This window comes from Ranitomeya variabilis, chromosome 1 (genome assembly GCF_051348905.1).
Source record: "Ranitomeya variabilis isolate aRanVar5 chromosome 1, aRanVar5.hap1, whole genome shotgun sequence".
NCBI lineage: Eukaryota > Metazoa > Chordata > Amphibia > Anura > Dendrobatidae > Ranitomeya > Ranitomeya variabilis.
In genome coordinates, this window is record NC_135232.1 from 730,215,546 (window position 1) to 730,236,932 (window position 21,387).

The 21,387-nt window shown below is 43.4% G+C and overlaps 1 protein-coding gene across 2 annotated transcripts in view; it reads right to left on the reverse strand.

Annotated features, from left to right (window-relative positions):
- The window catches only part of CLMN (calmin), a 112,747-nt gene that overhangs the window by 29,794 nt on the left and 61,566 nt on the right, over positions 1-21,387 (reverse strand). Inside the window, exon 1 of one of the 2 annotated variants that reach the window (XM_077268679.1) lies at positions 19,607-19,702. The exons of the other annotated variant lie outside the window; for it this stretch is intronic. Within the exon in view, the coding sequence (XP_077124794.1) occupies positions 19,607-19,631 (25 nt within the window). The 5' untranslated portion in view covers positions 19,632-19,702. Of the gene's footprint in view, positions 1-19,606; positions 19,703-21,387 lie in introns of those variants that run through there. 2 annotated transcript variants of the gene reach the window in all.

Below are 21,387 nucleotides of genomic sequence, written 5' to 3' on the forward strand. Positions count from 1 at the left end.
CCACATGCACTTATGCTGGCTAACAGATGTAAATCATTCAGCTGCAGCGCTGAAAACTAATTCTCAGAGTACTTACAAATACTCGGAGGACCCCCGAGCGTGCTCGGGAAATCTCGAGTAATGAGTATATTCGCTCATCACTAATTATTAGGCAACTTCCTTTCCTTTGGCAAAATGGGTCAGAAGAGAGATTTGACGGGCTCTGAAAAGTCCAAAATTGTGAGATGTCTTGCAGAGGGATGCAGCAGTCTTGAAATTGCCAAACTTTTGAAGCGTGATCACCGAACAATCAAGCGTTTCATGGCAAATAGCCAACAGGGTCGCAAGAAGCGTGTTGGGAAAAAAAGGCGCAAAATAACTGCCCATAAATTGAGGAAAATCAAGCGTGAAGATGCCAAGATGCCATTTGCCACCAGTTTTGCCATATTTCAGAGCTGCAACGTTACTGGAGTAACAAAAAGCACAAGGTGTGCGATACTCTGGGACATGGCCAAGGTAAGGAAGGCTGAAAAACGACAACCTTTGTACAAGAAACATAAGATAAAACGTCAAGACTGGGCCAAGAAATATCTTAAGACTGACTTTTCAAAGGTTTTATGGACTGATGAAATGAGAGTAATTCTTGATGGGCCAGATGGGTGGGCCAGAGGCTGGATCAGTAAAGGGCAGAGAGCTCCACTCCGACTCAGACGCCAGCAAGGTGGAGGTGGGGGACTGGTATGGGCTGGTATCATCAAAGATGAACTTGTGGGACCTTTTCGGGTTGAGGATGGAGTGTAGCTCAACTCCCAGACCTACTGCCAGTTTGTGGAAGACAACTTCAAGCAGTGGTACAGGAAGAAGTCGGTATCGTTCAAGAAAAACATGATTTTCATGCAGGACAATGCTCCATCACATGCCTCCAACTACTCCACATCGTGGCTGGCCAGTAAAGGTCTCAAAGAAGAACAAATGACATGGCCCCCTTGTTCACCTGATCTGAACCCCATAGAGAACCTGTGGTTCCTCATAAAATGTGAGATCTACAGGGAGGGAAAACAGTCCACCTCTCGGAACAGTGTCTGGGAGGCTGTGGTGGCTGCTGCACACAATGCTGATCGTAAACAGATCAAGCAACTGACAGAATCTATGGATGGAAGGCTGGTGAGTGTCAGCATAAAGAAAGGTGGCTATATTGGTCACTAATTTTTGGGGTTTTGTTTTTGCATGTCAGAAATGTTTATTTCTAAATTTTGTGCAGTTATATAGGTTTACCTGGTGAAAATAAACAAGTGAGATGGGAATATATTTGGTTTTTATTAAGTTGCCTAATAATTCTGCACAGTAATAGTTACCTGCACAAACAGATATCCTCCTAAGATAGCCAAATTAAAAAAAAAAAAAACCCACTCCAACTTCCACAAATATTACGCTTTGATATTTATGAGTCTTTTGGGTTGATTGAGAACATAGTTGTTGATCAATAATAAAAATAATCCTCTAAAATACAACTTGCCTAATAATTCTGCACACAGTCTAAATCAATAAAAAGTTCTGCAACTTTTCAATAACCTTTGTGTTTGCCTTGTTCACCATTTTCAGGATCACTGCTTGCTGCCAGGTAATTAGGATTTCATGATTGCAACTATGCAAATTGCCTCTTCTGAGAAAAAGAAGTCTTAACTCTATAGCGCCACCTATTGGAAGTAGCGATCCTACAAGTCACAATCAACCCTTTAACGAGTCGTGCAATATGACTTAGGATAAAAGCCAAATCAGTATCTCAATTCGCAGACACGGTGTTTCGGGCTGTTGGCCCTCGTCAGTGCGAAGCGTGAGAACTGATTTGGCTAGGTGAGAGGCTCTGGAGTGGGGTCTAAGGGGTAATGTTTCTCCTTATGGAGAGTGACATACCAGCTGGCTTGTCAAGGTATTTAGCTTTTATTATTTATTTATTTATTACTTATTATTATTAGTATTTGGCTTTTATCCTAAGTCATATTGCACGACTCGTTAAAGGGTTGATTGTGACTTGTAGGATCGCTACTTCCAATAGGTGGCCCTATAGAGTTAAGTCCTCTTTTTTTCAGCAGAGGCAATTTGCATATTTAAATTCCCAGAGGAGCATTGCACGGCGAATAAGCCTCCTTACCTTGACAAGCCAGCTGGTATGTCACTCTCCATAAGGAGAAACGTTACCCCTTTTCCCCATGATTGCAACTAAAATTCAAAAAAGCCCTAAAGCTTTTCACAGCTGAGGGTTTGTTACAAGTTTTTCCAGTATGGCCAATCCTCCAATCTGTTACATTGTATCAGTGCAGGTAAAATGTATCAGTCTGGAAACAACTGGAGCAAACACTCTACATTAGGCCGGTTCCACACGTCAGTGGCTCCGGTACGTGAGGTGACAGTTTCCTCACGTACCGGAGCCACTGACACACGTAGACGCATAAAAATCAATGCATCTGTTCAGATGTCATTGATTTTTTGCGGACCGTGTCTCCGTGTGCCAAACACGGAGACATGTCAGTGTTCGTGGGAGCGCACGGATTACACGGATCCAATAGAGCCAATGGGTCCATGTAAAACACGGACCTCACACGGACGTTCTCCGTCTGGGGTCAGTGTGCGTGCAGGAGACAGCACTACAGTAAGCGCTGTCCCCCCCACATGGTGCTGAAGCCGCGATTCATATGTTCCCTGCAGCAGCGTTTGCTGCAGAGAAAATATGAATAATAGTGTTTAAAATAAAGATCTATGTGTCCGCTGCCCCCCCACCCCCTGTGCGCCCCCCCGCTGTCCTGAAAATACTCACCCGCTCCCACGTTGGCTGTCACTCCTTCCTCTCTGCCCCGCGCCTCCTACTGTATGCGGTCACGTGGGGCCGCTCATTTACAATCATGAATAGTCGGCTCCGCCCCTATGGGAGGTGGAGCCACATATTCATGACTGTAAATGATCGGCCCCACGTGACCGCATACACTAGAAGCCGCGGCCAGACCAGGAAGCAGCGAGGGAGGTATTTTCAGAACAGCGGGGGGGCGCACAGGGGGTGGGAGGGCGGCGGACACATAGATCTTTATTTTAAACACTGTTATTCATATTTTCTCTGCAGCAAACGCTGCTGCAGGGAACATATGAATCGCGGCTTCAGCACGATGCAGGGTACCACACGCGTGGGTACCACACGCTTCGTGTGGTACCCACTCGCCATACGGGCGTGCCCACGTGTGCCGCACGTATGGCCTACGCGAGTTCCCAGGCACACGGACACGGATAACTCCGGTACCGATTTATTCCGGTACCGGAATTATCTGGACGTGTGGGACAGCCCTTACCAGAATCAGATAAAACTTTTTGTTATTTAATTCCCAGGTGAAAACCCTCATCTGCTACAATGTACCTGCATCACCCGCAGCAAGTCCACCTGAAATCGACGCCATTGGGGCGCAGCGCAGACCCAACCTCCGGTATTACAGTAACATTAGAAACATGAACTTCCCACAAATGTGTTTCCATTTCATGGACGGAGAATTAGAAGCCAAGAGGGAATATCAGACCGTAATATTTTATGTCCCACACATTGCACGGTACATGGCAGCGCCATACCGGACGAGCCTGCACTTGGAGAGGGCAGTAAACTTTATGGCAAAGTATATCTCATAAAATCGGAAAAAAATACTCAGACGACAATGGATTAAGTGCCCGCCGGTGCCCAGGATCCAGCAGACCACACAGTGATATTATGCTTCTCATAAATAGCTCAGATGGAGAGCGATCGACCAACGCTGCCAACCATTCAGCGGGTGTAGCGGTGTTTATGATGGCAGACCATATTAAGAGAGAGAAGCTGGAGCAATATCAACTTTCATAATCCAGCACTACATTAAACAGGGTGATGCCCGCCATGAACTATTAATTACCTACAACAGGGGCGGACGCAGACAGAAGAGGCCCCTGTGGAAGAACATGTATGGGGCCATAGGTCATCATAATGCTCAATTCCATCTGTCTTGGTGCTGGAAATGGCCCCCTCACCCCCTGGCCTCTGTCAGTCCACACAAGTCACACCAATGGTGTGTGCAGCCCTGACCTCCATACGAAGCCCTGACTTCTACATTAGGGATCCACAAAAACTAAAAAATCTGCTGGAAAAATCCCATTACACACAAAGAGGTAACAAACTGCAGTATTATAGTAGTTATATTCTTGTACATAGGGGCAGTATTATAGTAGTTATATTCTTGTATATAGGGGGCAGTATTATGTATTATAGTAGTTGTATTCTTGTACATAGGGGGTGTTATTATAGTAGTTATATTCCTGTACATATGGGGCAGTATTATAGTAGTTATATTCTTGTACATAGGAGCAGTATTATGTATTATAGTAGTTGTATTCTTGTACATAGGGGGCAGTATTATAGTAGTTATATTCTTGTACACAGGAGCAGTATTATAGTAGTTATATTCTTGTACATAGGGGCAATATTATAGTAGTTATATTCTTGTACATAGGGGGCAATATTATAGTAGTTATATTCTTGTACACAGGAGCAGTATTATAGTAGTTATATTCTTGTACATAGGAGCAGTATTATAGTAGATATATTCTTGTACATAGGGGCAATATTCTAGTAGTTATATTCTTGTACATAGGGTGTAGTATTATTGTAGTTATATTCTTGTACAGTATTATATAGCAGCATCTGGAGAGGATACTATGACAGATTTGGATAAATATGAATTTCTTTTTTTTTGTGTCGTCCCTACCGGTACAAATGATTATTCCTATGTTGCCATTCTAATCTGTGAGGACACAATGGGTTCTCTCTATATGTGACACTGTTCTTTTGTAATTCAGGGTCCCAGCTGTATCTGATGACACCTCTGAGTTCACCATTTGCCACTGACGGTCTCATTGTCCAGCGTCATCCATATTAAATTATTATTTTATACATCTCACAAACGACTGAATGCTGCAAACAAGAAAATCCCTTAAATCTAATTTGTGCCAATCAGATTTCATGTCCAAACAGCAGATTTGAGAATGCAGCTTTGGAGGTGGCTGGAGTATAAGCTTTTGGAGCATCCGGAGGGCTGCCAGTCGCCCTGTGAGATCATGGCTGCTCACAGCACAGGTTGCAGACTCCTGCCATGTGCCTGGGACACACAGGAGCTCTTGTTTTGTGACCGAGTCGTGACTTCCATTACTCTACACTTTCTGCGTGATCACAAGCCTGGAATGTGTTACTAAGTTTACACCGTATCTAATACACAACATAGAAAATACACAAAATCCTGCACATTCCACGGAATTCACAGCGTAAACTAATAAAACAAACCGTGAAGGGCAAAAGTATCCAAAGAAACGCGATGCTAAATACAGCTATCATGTTGAAAAGCAAAGAAGTTGCATTTTATTGCACCATAGTCTCATACTAGCAGGGGTCAGAACTCTGCAGCACCCCAACAGCTGGCAAACTACAACTCCCAGCATGCCCTGACAGCCACACAGTCTCAGGACACGTTGAGCATGCTGGGAGTGCTGCAGATTGCTGAACCCCACATACAGAAATGACGAGGTGGTCATCCTATGCCGATCTATTAGCCATTCAGGGTCTGAGGAAAGCTGGGTGACAGTCCTCACGAGCGGTGCAATGGCAGCCAATCGTTATCTGGTATCAAAATAAATCAGAAATGGCTGAAGATGTAACAAAGAAGTGTCATAAAATAGAAAAAAGATGCAAAATAACAAAACAGAAAAAATAAATACAAACACGATTAATAAAATCAAATAGTATATAAAAAAATCTAAGATAGAAAACTAATAAAAACATTCAGCTGCAGTCAGAATTATCCCCTTTCCCCCCATTATAAATTTCATTTATTAGCAAAGTTAACAAACTTTCTTCTCTTTGTAATAAATCAACGAGAGACGCTGTCGCCTGATGAGCCCTATATAAAATATGGTTGGGAAGGCGGCTGCAGAACCAAACCCATGAAAATTAGTGACCTGGAGGCCATTGCCTATAAGAAACGAATAATAATAATACTCCTCTGGAATGCTGCCAGAAGCTGGTGTCTGGCCATATACAGGTGCTCCTCACAAAATCAGAGTATCATCTAAAAGCGAATTTATTTCAGTTCTTCAATACAAAAAGTGAAACTCCTATATTATATAGAATCATTACACACAGAGTGATGTATTTCATGTGTTTATTTCTGTTAATGTTGAGGATTATGGCTTACAGCCAATGGAAACCCAAAAGTCATTATCTCAGTAAATTAGAATACTTAATAACACCAGCTTGAAAAATGATTTTAAAATCCGGAATGTTGGCCTACTGAAATGTATGTTCAGTAACTGCACTCAATACTTGGTCGGGCCTCCTTTTGCATCAATTACTGCATCAATGCGGGATGGCATGGAGGCGATCAGCCTGTGGCACTGCTGAGGTGTTATGGAAGCGCAGGTTGCTTTGATAGCAGCCTTCTGCTCGTCTGCATTGTTGGGTCTGGTGTCTCATCTTCCTCTTCACAATACCCCATAGATTCTCTATGGGGCTAAGGTCAGGTGAGTTTGCTAACCAATCAAGCACAGTGATACTGTTGTTTGTAAACCAGGTATTGGTACTTTTGGCAGTGTGGACAGGTGCCAAGTCCTGCTGGAGAATTACATTTCCATCTCTAAAAAGCTTGTTGGCAGATGGAAGCATAAAGTGCTCTAAAATTTCCTGGTAGACGGCTGTGCTGACTTTGGTCTCGATACAACACAGTGGACCTAGACCAGCAGATGACATGGCTCCCAAACCATCACGGATTGTGTAACCTTCACACTAGACCTCTCCACTCTTCCTCCAGACTCTGGGACCTTGATTTCCAAGTGAAATGCTAAATTTACTTTCAACTGAAAACAACACCTTGGACCACTGAGCAACAGTCCAGTTCTTTTTCTCCTTGGCCCAGGTAAGACATTTCTGGTGTTGTCTATTGGTCATGAGCGTGGACAAATCTGAACTAATTATCTTTCCTCCATCTCGCATACCCTACCTACCTGATCTATCACAATAAATTAATTCACACTTTCCTCTGTCCCAATAATCCGCTGCCTCGGAGTAACCCTTGACTCTGCCCTGTCCTTCAAACCACACATTCAAGCTCTCACCACCTCCTGTCGCCTCCAGCTCAAAAATATTTCCAGAATTAGTCCTTTCCTCAACCCTCACTCGACCAAAATGCTTGTGCATGCCCTAATCATCTCCTACCTCGACTACTGCAACATCCTCCTTTGTGGCCTACCTTCTAACACTCTCACACCCCTCCAGTCCGTCCTTAACTCTGCTGCCCGACTAATTAATCTCTCTCCTCCCTACACTCCTGCTTCCCCTCTTTGCAAATCCCTTCACTGGCTCCCAATTTCCCAGCGTATCCAGTTTAAACTACTAACACTGACCTACAAAGCCATCCATAACCTTTCTCCTCTGTATATTTCTAAACTAATCTCTCAATATCTTCCCTCACGTAATCTCCGGTCCTCCCAAGACCTCCTTCTCTCCTCCACTCTTATTCGCTCCTCACCCAATCGCATCCAAGACTTCTCCCGAATATCCCCCATCATCTGGAATTCTGTGCCCCAACACGTCCGACTATCAACCACATTTGGATCCTACAAACGGAACTTAAAAAACCCATCTCTTCAAAGAAGCTTACAGCCTGTAATGACCACCTCAACACCATCGGAGCTACTGCAACCCCCGACCTACTGTCTCCTTCCCCATAATCCTGTAGAATGTAAGCCCGCAAGGGCAGGGTCATCTCTGTATCAGTCTGTCATTGTTAGTTGGTTAACTGTAAGTGATATTTGTATTTTGATGTAACCCCCGTCTAATGTGCAGAGCCATGGAATTAATGGTGCTATATAAATAATAATAATAATAATAATGAGTGGCTTGACACAAGGAATGTGACACTTGTAGCCCATGTCCTAGATACGTCTGTGTGTGGTGGCTCTTGACTCTTGGCTCTTGGCAATCACTCCACAGCAACTCCAGCAGCAGTCCACTCCTTGTCAATCTCCCCCAAATTTTTGAATGGCCTTTTCTTAATCCTTTCAAGGCTGCGGTTATCCCGGTTGCTTGTGCACCTTTTTCTACCACATTTTTTCCTTCCACTCAACCTTCCATTAATATGCTTGGATACAGCACTCTGTGAACAGCCAGCTTCTTTATCAATGACCTTTTGTGGCTTCCCCTCCTCGTGGAGAGAGTGTCAATGACTGCCTTCTGGACATCTGTCAAGTCAGCAGTCTTCCCCATGATTGTGGAGCTACTGAAACAGACTAAGGGACCTTTTTAAATACTTTTGAAACCTTTGCAGGTGTTTTTTTGTTAATTATTCTAATTTCCCGAGATAATGACTTTTGGGTTTTCATTGGCTGTAAGCCATAATCATCAACATTAACAGAAATAAACACTTGAAATAGATCACTCTGTTTGCAATGACTCTATATATACGAGTTTCACTTTTTGTATTGAAGAACTGAAATAAATTCACTTTTTTGATGACAGTCTAATTTTGTGAGAAGCAACTGTATCTCGTGTATAACAGCCAGAGGAACAGCAGGTTATAACAACCAGGGGAGCAGCAGGTTACAACAGCCATAGAGACTCTCAAGTTCTGAAGATACTTGTCATGAATGGTTAAATAATCCTGTAAAGGCAAGAGTCAGTAAAAGGGACATTTTTTGGTGAATTCGAAGAGACCAATTATTTATTGTAAACAGCAGAGAGTTTGGAAATGTTGCTAATAAACTGAAATTATAATTGGGAGGAATTATGATTGCAACTGTAAATAATAAAATAATTTAAAAGAAAACAAAAAAAATAACTAAACAAATAAAAAAACCGTAAATAAATCAACATATAATGAAAAGATAAAGTCAAAGACAAAAAAGGGAAATATAACAAAAACAACAAGCACCTGATTTAGGAAATCTTTGAACCCCACTGTGAGCACTATTAATATTCGGCACACACCCTTACACCTGCCTTGTGGCCGCTGACAGACACAGTCCAGTTTAGGAGTCCCTTGTGCCCATTTTTTGCCACTGTAAATCTGTATCGCAGAATGTTTATTTTACCCAAATTTGCCTCTTACTACACCTGGAATAACAGAATTAGTGGGAATAGGATCCTATAACGGTTTTACTGCACTTGGCACCTACGAGAACACATGGGGGGGGGGATTAAATTTTGTGAGAGTTTTATATCACATGTGTGTTCCAGATTTTGGAATACCGGCAGAACCTGGAATTCTGGGATTTGTAGTGTAAGAACGTTGGAAAGGAAACGCTTCTGGAGTAATTGGTAATTTTTACAGCTCCAAGTCAATCCGCTCGTATAATGAAATTATTGGAAATGAACTGACCCGTATATATATAAAAAATGGAAATTGGAGGCGCACACTTAAAAAAATCCAATATGGCTACAAAGCCTCAGATACAAAACATCCAACTTTTGCAAATAAAAAAAAAAAAAAAAAAAAGTGTATATATATATAGATAGATAGATAGATAGATAGATAGATAGATAGATAGATAGATAGATAGATAGAGAGAGTGTTAGGGGGCTTAAAAAAAATAAAATAGAACTAAAGTTTTAAAAATCTATAAAAAAACTAAACAAAAAATATACAAATAAACATAATCAACATTCCTTATGAATAATGCCAGACAGAAGTCCTCACTCAGATCCATCCGAAAAAAAAAAAAAAAAAATATAGGTCTCAGAGAAAGGCGGCAAATCATTTTTTTTTTGTTTTTTTTAAATTTTCAATTTAAATGATATCAATAAAAAAAAAAACAATAGAAGTTTGGCATCGGCATAGTCGTACTGATGAATCATGTTACCTGGTTATTTTTACCATACAGTGAATAGTGGGAAAACAAAACCTAAAAACAATGGTGGAATTGTTAGGGGGTTATTTTCCAGTATTTTGCATTTTCTGCACATTTTATGGTGAAATGAATGTTGTTATTGTCCTGCAAAAAAACAAGAACTCATGCGGAAAATTAAAAAAGTTATGGAAGAATGAGAGGAAAAAGTAAAAGCGCCAAAGTGAAAATTAAACACTTTGCAAAGGAGTAAAAACATTCCCGGGTGAGTGTCATAAAGTTGTCTGACAACCAATGTGGTCACCAAAATGGCTCCCACGAATTGTCAATGAAGCTTTCACCGAAGAGTCCTGAGTGGCTGAATCTTCCTGGAGATTTCATGGGAAGTATCATAAATGTGCAGGAGACTGGGAAAACTGGGCGACAACCCAACTTTAGTGCTTGTCATACTGGTGTTCACCCAGTTTACCCAGAAAATGCTGTAACATGATGGAAGAGGATGAGAAATTCATTAGTAAATGTTATATTGGAGAGTAGAGAGGAATATTGCAGGTGCCGGCTCTGCTCGTCCAAAAAGATGGCGGTGACTGTACGTCGGTGAGCTCCGGTGATGCAGGACGGTTGTCTTATGACCGCGTTCACACATTCAGTATTTTACATCAGTATTTGTAGCCAAAACCAGGAGTGGGTGATGATACAGAAGTGGTGACGTGTTTATATTATACTTTTCCTCTGATTGTAAGACAAAAACCAGGAGACGATCAAATACTGAGGTAAAATACTGAGGTAAAATACTGACCAAATACTGACCGTATGAACGTGGCCTTTATAAAATATCTAGACCGTGATCTCTGCTGACTCTGCGGAGATCTCTTTCCTTCTTTTTTTGCTAATCTTTATCTGCCTGCTGAAATTCCCCACAATCCAGGATTTGCACAGCGCGCCTCACTTGACCCTCATTTTGCTCGGTCTATCTGTCATGGCGCCTGCACAATTCCTGAGATTAGAGGCTGAGCTCTTCTCAGACGCAGGATGCGCTCATTAAAGCGGCACTGAATGCCTTCTAGGAAGCGTCGCCTGACAGGACGGAGAATAAATCCGGCTAACGAGGCCATGGGTTGGCTCTGCGACTCGCGGGGCGTCACCATCACCTGTGTCATTGGCACCGTGCCGTTATCTCCGCCAGCTGGAATAAAACATTTTTAACTGGAGGTTTAAGATCTCGCCTGTTGTACTCGGCCGCCATACTCTGAGCAAATGGAATAACTTTGACACGACACCATTCACCCTCCCAATGTCACGGCCATCCGACCTCTGCAGATCTTCCACAATTCTGCACCGTTGGCGTGACAATGGATCTGCTGATAACATGTATCAGTCTGGAATCCATAGATACATTGTTTCATCCACTGGGTTATAAAGTAATCTTTCTTTGTACATTGCCCCTCTAACAATGGGGAATGCACCTGGGCCCTTGTGCCTGACGGGGCCCGAAGGCCCTTCTGTTACCTAAGGGTACCGTCACACAGTGAAATTTTGATCGCTACGACGGCACGATCCGTGACGTCGCAGCGTCGTATGATTATCGCTCCAGCGTCGTAGACTGTGGTCACACGTTGCAATCACGGCGCTGGAGCGATGCCGAAGTCCCCGGGTAACCAGGGTAAACATCGGGTTACTAAGCGCAGGGCCGCGCTTAGTAACCCGATGTTTACCGTGGTTACCAGCGTAAACGTAAAAAAAACAAACAGTACATACTCACATTCCGGTGTCTGTCCCCCGGCGTTCTGCTTCTCTGCACTGTGTAAGCACAGCGGCCGGAAAGCAGAGCGGTGACATCAGACGTCACCGCTGTGCTCGCTTTCTGGCTGGCCGGCGCTCACAGTGCAGAGAAGCTGAGACGCCGGAGGACAGACACCGGAATGTGAGTATGTACTGTTTGGTTGTTTTACGTTTACGCTGGTAACCACGGTAAACATCGGGTTACTAAGCGCGGCCCTGCGCTTAGTTACCCGATGTTTACCCTGGTTACAAGCGAACACATCGCTGGATCGCTGTCACACACAACGATCCAGCGATGTCAGCGGGTGATCAAGCGACGAAAGAAAGTTCCATACGATCTGCTACGACGTACGATTCTCAGCAGGATCCCTGATCGCTGCTGCGTGTCAGACACTGCGATATCGTAACGCTATCGCTAGAACGTCACGAATCGTACCGTCGTAGCGATCAAAATGGCACTGTGTGACAGTACCCTAAGAGCGGCCAGTACTATGAATGGCAGGTGGGGGTCCTGGGACAGATTTTGCATTGAGCACAGAATGTTCAATCTACTCTTCATCCCCTTTAATCACCTAATGATGGTGGGTGAGGGGCGGCGGATCGCTCTCTGCGCTCCGCGGTGTGTCTCGCTCTCGGCTGCAGCAGGTTTTATGTTGTTATCCTCGATAATATCACAAAACACACCACGAGACACATGCCGGGAGCTCGCTAATCTCATGCAATATTGATTCCTGCATGTAATTATCCATAGTTTACGGATAGAGTCACAGAAAATGTGACTGTGGGAAGACGATCCTGCGGGAAAAGCAACAAAGTATCTAATAAATAATGAATAAAGAACAATAAAGATACATAAATATACACACTGAGGATACACAGGAGTGGGGGCAGGGCAGGATCTGTGCCCAGGACCACCAAACCCTACCAACTTCTCTTCACACAGCCACCTGCCTGTGCCCCCTATTAAGCAATAGCTGGATACAATGGGGCCATACACCTCTGGTGCGAGGTGGTCCCACTGGCACTGCCTTCATGCCCCTTCCATTTAGCTCATGCAAAAGCAGTAAATACCTGGCATTAGATGCCGAAAAAGTGGAAAGGGATTGTCTAGGACGGACATATTGAGGTTAGTGGGGGGCCGACACCTTGCATAGCCAGTCAGCCAGCACTAAGCCAGGTACCAAGCTTCACCCCGTACATCACTTAGTAGCCGCTGCTGAATAACGCACTTTGTGTCGGACCCCCATCGGTCTCATATTGATGACCTGTAATACAGATAGGTCATCCACTAACATACGGACAATCCCTTTAATGGTGGGAAAAACAGGCTAAAATCCAGTACAGTCTTCATACATCTCACAGCTGAGGGTTTGCTACAGTGTATCCACTGTGATCAACACACACCAACAGCACCAATCTCTCTTCTGATGCTTTGTTACAATGTATCAACTGGGACTGGATTCAGTTGTTGCAAATTCCCAGCTGTGAGAAGTATAAGGCTATGTGCTCACGTTGCGGATTTTTGTGCGGATTTTTCCGCTCAGTTTTTGAAAAATCCGCAGGTAAAAAGCACTGTGTTTTACCTGCGGATTACCTGTGGATTTACTGTGGATTTCCAGCATTTTTTGTGTGTGGATTCCTATTGGAGAAGCAGGTGTAAAACGCTGTGGAATCCGCACATAAAATTGACATGCTGCGGAAAATACAATGCAGTGTATTTTCTGCACCATGGGCACAGCGGATTTGGTTTTCCATAGGTTTACATGGTACTGTAAACCTGATGGAAAACAGCTGCGAATCCACAGTGGCCAATCCACTGCGGATCCGCAGCAAAATCCGCAATGTGTGCACATAGCTTAGGTCTGTACATGATTTTCAGCCACTGACAGCAAGCAGATATATAATGTCACCGAGTACGGTACATTGTCAGGAGTCAGTTTTGAGGGTCTGAGACCCCTTTTCCCTTGCAGATGCCTCCGTGATTTCCCAGGTTAAAGCACTGCCAGTGACTGAGCATAAATAAACACGCGGGGGGTGTTTATTTCTGCTCCATATCACAAATGCCAGTGAGAACTGCAGATTTAAACAACTAAATTGAAGAGAAAATAAACCCCCGTCCGCTCACAACTGACGGTTTTAATAGGACGTCTGAGCGATCCGCTCCCACCAGGCATCGTGCTATGTTTCAGGGTACAGTACTGTAAAATGTCAGAATATGGAGGCGAGCGAGGCCGCCGCCTGACAGGCAGATTGACAGTTAACGGGTCATGTTTGCTAACATTTTAGGTAGTAGAAAGTAATTAAAATGACCCCATCAATCCCGACTCCGATAATGCTGCCGACTGGAAGATTGAAAGTTTATATGTAAGATTCCAAGATAAGAAAGGAACGTTCTGCAAAAAAGAGGCCTACGTACAAGGAAAGACATCCAGATAGTGACTGCAAGGCTCTCTACTATCAATATGCCGGACAGAGAGTGCAGCAGACACAGTGTGCACAGAGATGTCAATAAACTTTAACTCTACGAAACACAAACTGCATTTCTGCCATATAGACGACACTTATAATAACACGAAGGTTCTTGGTACACAATATTGGCCAATTCCTGTCACAACAAGGCGACCTTTATTGATGGGACCCTAACCTTCCCTATCAGACATGCTAATTTGTGCACGAAGCACCTTCATTATATAAGTCTAGTCTGTAAGGCACATCTCATACATTCAGTGATTGCATGTTGGTACATACAGAATGACGCTGCACTCTACTATATATGCACAGAACTGTGCAACTGTTGAGGAAGAAATGCTGCCGAGTCCGAAGATTCATATAAAGAAGGATCAATAGTTTATTTTTATCAATTAACGTGATCCCAAACAGATGGGAGGATGTGACATCAGGGAGTCGCCCAAATCACCAGCCCCTGGATATTGGCTGGATGTTGAGGGTCGTTGTCCAGCTGCAGAATAAATTTGGAGCCAATCAGACGCCTATTGTTGATATTAGATGATGGCTCGGTGTCTCCTGGATCGCTCAGCATTGAGGACACCACTAACCCGCCCTCTATTTACTAAAATGCTGCCTCAAACCTGTAGAACCCTGTGCCGTGCGTCACTGCTCCTGCAGACCCTCATTATTTTGCCACCCTCCAGCCCTTCAGGAAGAAGCTGCTTCTGATACCACATTTTACTCCTCAGTCCAGAGACCTGCTGTCATTTTTCTGCACCTCAGTCCTTTGCTTTTGTGTAGAGTTGAGTTGCCTCTTCTTGTTTCCATTTGAAAGGTCTTGGTGACCACTTCTGGCCAGACTTATGGCTGTAGCCGGTCCCTCTGGTTTCTGACAGTTCTGAGTTGATGGCACTGCTGGACATCTTATTTTAAGGGGAAAAAGCAAGATGTGTCTTTCATCTATTGCACTAAGGTTCCTTGGCTGACCACAGCGTCTACGGTCCTCAAATGTTTCTAATATCTTGATCTCCATCAGAAATCCTGAGACCCCAACCTGCTGTGAAATCCTTGCTTGGAAGAGACCTTGCTGATGCAGTATAACTACCTGGTGTCTTGTGGCAGTTTCACCATGGTGTATGACATGAATCTGTCTTCCACAACCTCACCTTTGTAGTAAAGCTTGGCTGCACCCCACCCAGTTTTACACCTCCCACACAGCTGTTTCTGTTTTATCACCTGTTTGGTATTATTGGTTACGCCGCTGTATTTTTTCCACTCCTAATTAAACCTTTTGCACTGCGCTGTATATATTACAGTGACAGCATCATTCTGTCTGGAGGGGCTGGAGGATAACGAGGCAGATAGGTCATTGGGGTCAGAGCCCAGAAAAACCCATCTCACATATAAATATAAAGATCTGCAGAATGAAAAAACGAACATCTGAGCTAGAAAAAGGAGGAATATACATGTGGTATATACAATCAGTGTCCCCTAGGGCCACAGGAACACTGAGCCTTGTGCTTATGCTCCTGGGGGCCACAGCAGCACAGAGGAGCTCTCAGCATCAGAATGTTGAGGAGAGAAGGATGCTCAAGTCAGGCTGTCATGTCATCTCAGGACTGGGAATAAAGGACATAAATCCACTAAATAACATAACCCCTCGCTCCCCAGCCTGAAACGACTGATAACAGAGAAATAGATTGTAGTCACCAGTCCTACAGTCACCTCCCCCAGTAATGGCTGATAACAGGGAGTAATAGATTGTAGTCTCCTGTCCTACAGTCACATAACCCCCTCAGTAATGGCTGATAACAGGGAATAATAGCCGGTAATACACATAAGCAAAGTAAATGCAAAACTAGCAATACTGCCCAGTTTAGTGGCCCACACCCTGGGAGAGTTGGGGGCCGCTGCGGTTGCTTTCTCTGACGATTGTGTAACTCTTGTATTTGCAGTTTATATTTCGCCTCCATCTCATTTTCCGGGTGCACCCACATTTCCACGCCCCAAGCAGTTTCACTCCTGTGATCTTGTACAGAGCAGCGTGACTCATCATCAGGGCTGTAAGGGAGTCATTAGTGGGAATCCGAGCACACGTGGTGCATACACACACACACAGCGATGTACTACATCTAACAGTGTGCTATACACAGAGCCTATGCTGGGACATACAGGTGCTTCTCACAAACTAAGAATATCATCAAAAGTTAATTTATTTCAGTTCTTCAATACAAAAGGTGAAACTCATATTATATATAGCCATTACAAACAGAGTGATCTATTTCCAGTGTTTATTTCTGTTAATGTTGATGATTATGGCTGACAGCCAATGAAAACCCAAAAGTCATTATCTCAGTAAATTAGAATAATTAACAAAAAACACCTGCAAAGGCTTCCTAAGTGTTTAAAAAGGTCCCCTAGTCTGTTTCAGTAGGCTCCACAATCATGGGGAACATGCTGACTTCACAGATGTCCAGAAGGCAGCCATTGACACACTCCACAAGGAGGGGAAGCCACAAAAGGTCATTGCTAAAGAAACTGGCTGTTCACAGAGTGCTGTATCCAAGTATATTAATGGAAAGTTGAGTGGAAGGAAAACGTGTGGTAGAAAAAGGTGCACAAGCCACCGGGATAACCTCAGCCTTGAAAGGATTAAGAAAAGGCCATTCAAAAATTTGGGGGAGATTCACAAGGTGTGGACGGCTGCTGGAGCCATTGCTTCAAGAGCCACCACACACAGACGTATCCAGGACATGGGCTACAAGTGTTACATTCCTTGTGTCAAGCCACTCATGACCAATAGACAAAGCAAAAAGTGTCTTACCTGGGCCAAGGAGAAAAAGAACTGGACTGTTCTCAGAGGTCCAAGGTGTTGTTTTCAGATGAAAGTAAATTTTGCATTTCATTTGGAAATTAAGGTCTCAGAGTCTAGAGAGTAGAAAGGCCACAATTCAAGCTGCTGGAGGTCTAGAGTGAAGTCTCCACAATCAGTGATGGTTTGGGAGCCATGTCATCTGCTGGTGTAGGTCCACCGTGTTTTATCAAGACCAAAGTCAGCGCAGCCGTCTACCAGGACATTGTAGAGCACTTCATGCTTCCCTCTGCCGAAAAGATTTTTGCAGATGGAAATGTCATTCTCCAGCAGGACTTGGCTCCTGTCCACACTGCCAAAAGTACCAATACCTGGTTTACAAACAACAGTATCACTGTGCTTGATTGGCAGCAAACTCACCTGACCTTAACCCCATAGAGAATCTATGGAGTATTGTCAAGAGGAAAATGATAGATACCAGATCCAACAATGCAGACGAGCTGAAGGCTGCTATCAAAGCAACCTGGGCTTCCATAACACCTCAGCAGTGCCACAGGCTGATCGCCTCCATGCCACGCTGCATTGATGCAGTAATTGATGCAAAAGTAGCCCCAACCAAGTACTGAGTGCATTTACTGAACATACATTTCAGTAGGCCAACATTTTGGATTTTAAAATCATTTCTCATGCTGGGGTTATTAAGTATTCTAATTTACTGAGATAATGACTTTTGGGTTTTCATTGGCTGTAAGCCATAATCATCAACATTAACAGAAATAAATCACTCTGCTTGTAATGACTATATAATAAATTAGTTTCACTTTTTGTATTGAAGAACTGAAATAAATTATCATTTTGATGATATTCTAATTTTGAGAGAAGCACTTGTATATATCACGTGAAGGATACAGTCAGCATGCTTGCATCAAAAATGCAGTTATCTGGAGCAGGTTCCTACATGAATATGGAGATTACACTGGAATATCCCAGACTGATGGGATTACAGAAAATAATCTCCCATTATTCCCATCACCGGGTGTAATGGAATAATGTCACCTATTAGGTTGAATCCCAGAGATGGTGGTGGTGTCCGGGTTCAGAAATACTGACTGCTCTCCTGGGCTGATGGCTGCTGCCCCTATCACTGTCCGCACAAAATAACTGCATCAACCAATCCAGCGCCTTGTAAGGGGCTTCGACATCATTACTTTATTGTCCACATCCATTGCCGCAATTCCAGAAATCGATCTATGTTGGAATATGCTAATGAGGTGCTTGGTGCATCATCGGTGTGGCCAAGCAGATTGCTGCACGTTCCCACCTGTTTCCCATCCAACCCTCTCTAGCTCTTATAAAGCCAGAGCTGTCAATCAATGAAGTGGAGGGAGGAGATAAAGACAAAACAAGTAAGTGGGAAGGTGCTCAGCCACGCCCAGGATGCACAAAGCAGCTTATTAGCATATTCAAACTTAAAAAAAAAAAAAACATTTCTGGCAAATGAAAACTATAAAAGTAGTAAATGTCACTGAGTAAGAGAGTGACCAGCCTCTAGACTGGCATTAAAAGGGACTTGTTCTGTCTTCAGGGGCGCTCCTCAGCCTCCCAGCCGGGGGGGAGGGGTGTAGTGCAGATGTCTGACAGTTTGGACCAGCGGCATGGATGCACTCAGTGCAGCAGCGGAGGAGTGCGATGACACCAATGCGGCAGCTTCTGAGCACTGGCAAGCTATATAGCAAAGAATTTGTAAGCACTGCACTCCAAACAGATATGTTACCTCTGTCAGACTGCAGCGGTGGTCGACAACAGAGGTAACAAGCCATAAACTATAGAATGAAAAAGGGCAATTCTTAAGTAGCTTCTTAATGGGTCATTCCGGCCGTTATTACTTGTGGTACGTCCAGAGAACTGGTGACCCCAATAACGAGAATGGAGTGAACGGGGGCAGGACTCTGACATGGCACTCTACACATAGCTGATCCTATGGATGATCCTTAAATGCAATCTATCAGCAGACATTTGCCCCCCACTATAATGTAGGGACAGAGATGCTGATTCCAGTGACGAGTCTCTTACTGGGCTGTTTCCTGTAGTTTTGATACAATCATTGTTTTATCAGGAGATGATCACCAGAGGACTAGTGAACATCCCAGATATACATATATATGAAATACACTGTGTCTGTCTCTATATATATACACATATTATGCAGTATGACAACTCCCACCACATCCACACTTAATGGAACAATTCCCTCCTACATACATGGGGCTGCATATGTGCAGCCAGGCTCTTACCATTACACGTTTCCTATGCATCTACAATTACATGTGTCACAACTACAACTCTCATGGAGCTTTGCACCATATGTATCCCCTATTACACCTTCCTTACTACAACTCTCATGATTCTTAGACAAGCCAAGTATCTACTATTTCATATGTCCTTATTACAACCCCCATGGGGTTAATGGAGGCAACTACTTCAGTAGCTTCTACTATAAGGCAAGAACATAGAAGACTGAACTACAACTCCCATCCTCTTCGTCTATATACTCCTATGAAGCCTACACAATATACAACAGGACAGCCATTACCTTGTGATGAAGCCACCCAGTTATCTTTCTACCTGTAGTACTACAACCCCCATGGTGCTCAGGCAATGCTGGGATCTAGTAAGGTGGATTATTCCTACCCCAGCGAGCTCTCCCGCGCTCCATAGGCAGGCAGGCAGGCGGCAGATGAGGGTGGTAGTGTCGCTGCACACAGGTAATGTACCTGGAATGAAGGTGTTGCCTGCCAGGTAAATAGCTAGCATTAATATCCACCTGCCGTAACCCTGCCCAGAGCTGTGTGTAATCAGGGCACCCACACCCAGTGATACACCGGAGGAGTGCGACACCAGTCACCGACCATGTGCTGCCGCTTATAGATCAGGGTTAATGAGTGGCGACACAATTACTACTGCACATTAATAAAGTAGAGCAGCTCCCAGGATCCCCCGCTCTATAAATGGCGCAGGAACTCTTATGTAACAGTAATTAGTGCAATGGGGACAAACTGAGGGTAGCTGTCACACATTGCTACAGGAAAAAGGAAGCTGCCGGCAAAGTACCGTAATATGGCAGAGCCAGCCAGGCTATTAAAGAGAAACTCCAATCCTGAGGAGTTACAGCACAGTTCAGAATTCATTCCAGCGTGATAAAGTGTGGACGATATAACATAGGCGTCACTCAGGGGTCACACTACCGTAGAAAACATCGCATAGCACTCGGCCCAATGTTAATCTATGGGGCAGCTCCCATCAGAGTTTATCTTCTCAGGCGTATTTGGCGTGCTGCGATTGTCACCAAGACTCAGCCAAAACTCGCCAATGCAAGCCTATGGGTGACACCACAAGGACCATTCGTCTAGCTTGCGAGAAATACGCAACACATTTTCCTCATTTCATCCCATTGAGGAATTGAATTCAGTGGAGAAAATCAGTGGGAAATGTCAAAACATACGGATGTCATACGGATACATAGGTGCGAGAAAATCGCATAATCGCATTCAAACGCATTACATACAGATGTCCATACGGAGAACACTCGTGTGACTCTCGGCAGGGAGACTCGGACCAATTTTTCATACGTTTAGTCCAACTCCGGCCTTATTGTAAGAATCTATATAACTACTATAATACTGCCCCCATGTACAAGAATATAACTATTATAATACTGCCCCTATGTACAAGAATATAATTACTATAATACTGTTCTTATGTACAAGAATATAACTACTATAATACTGCTCCTATGTACAAGAATACAACTACTATAATACATAATACTGCCCCCTATTTACAAGAATATGACTACTATAATACTGCTACTATGTACAAGAATATAACTACTATAATACTGCTCCTATGTACAAGAATATAACTGCTATAATACTGCTCCCTACGTACAAGAATATAACTACTATAATACTGCTCCTATGTACAAGAATATAACTAATATAATACTGCCCCTACGTACAAGAATATAACTACTATAATACTGCCTCTATATGCAAGAATATAACTACTATAATACTACTCCTATGTACAAGAATATAACTACTATAATAATGCCCCTATGTACAAGACTATAACTACTATAATACTGCTCCTATGTACAAGAATATAACTACTATAATACTGCCCCTATGTACAATAATATAACTACTATAATACTACCCCTATGTACAAGAATATAACTACTATAATACTGCCCCCTATGCGCAAGAATATAACTACTATAATACTGCCCCCTATGTGCAAGAATATAACTACTATAATACTGTTCCTATGTACAAGAATACAACTGCTATAATGCTGCCCCCATGTACAAGAATATAACTATTATAAGTACTCTTCTTATGTACAGGAATATAACTACTATAATACTGCCCCCATGTACAAGAATATAACTATTATAAGTACTGTTCTTA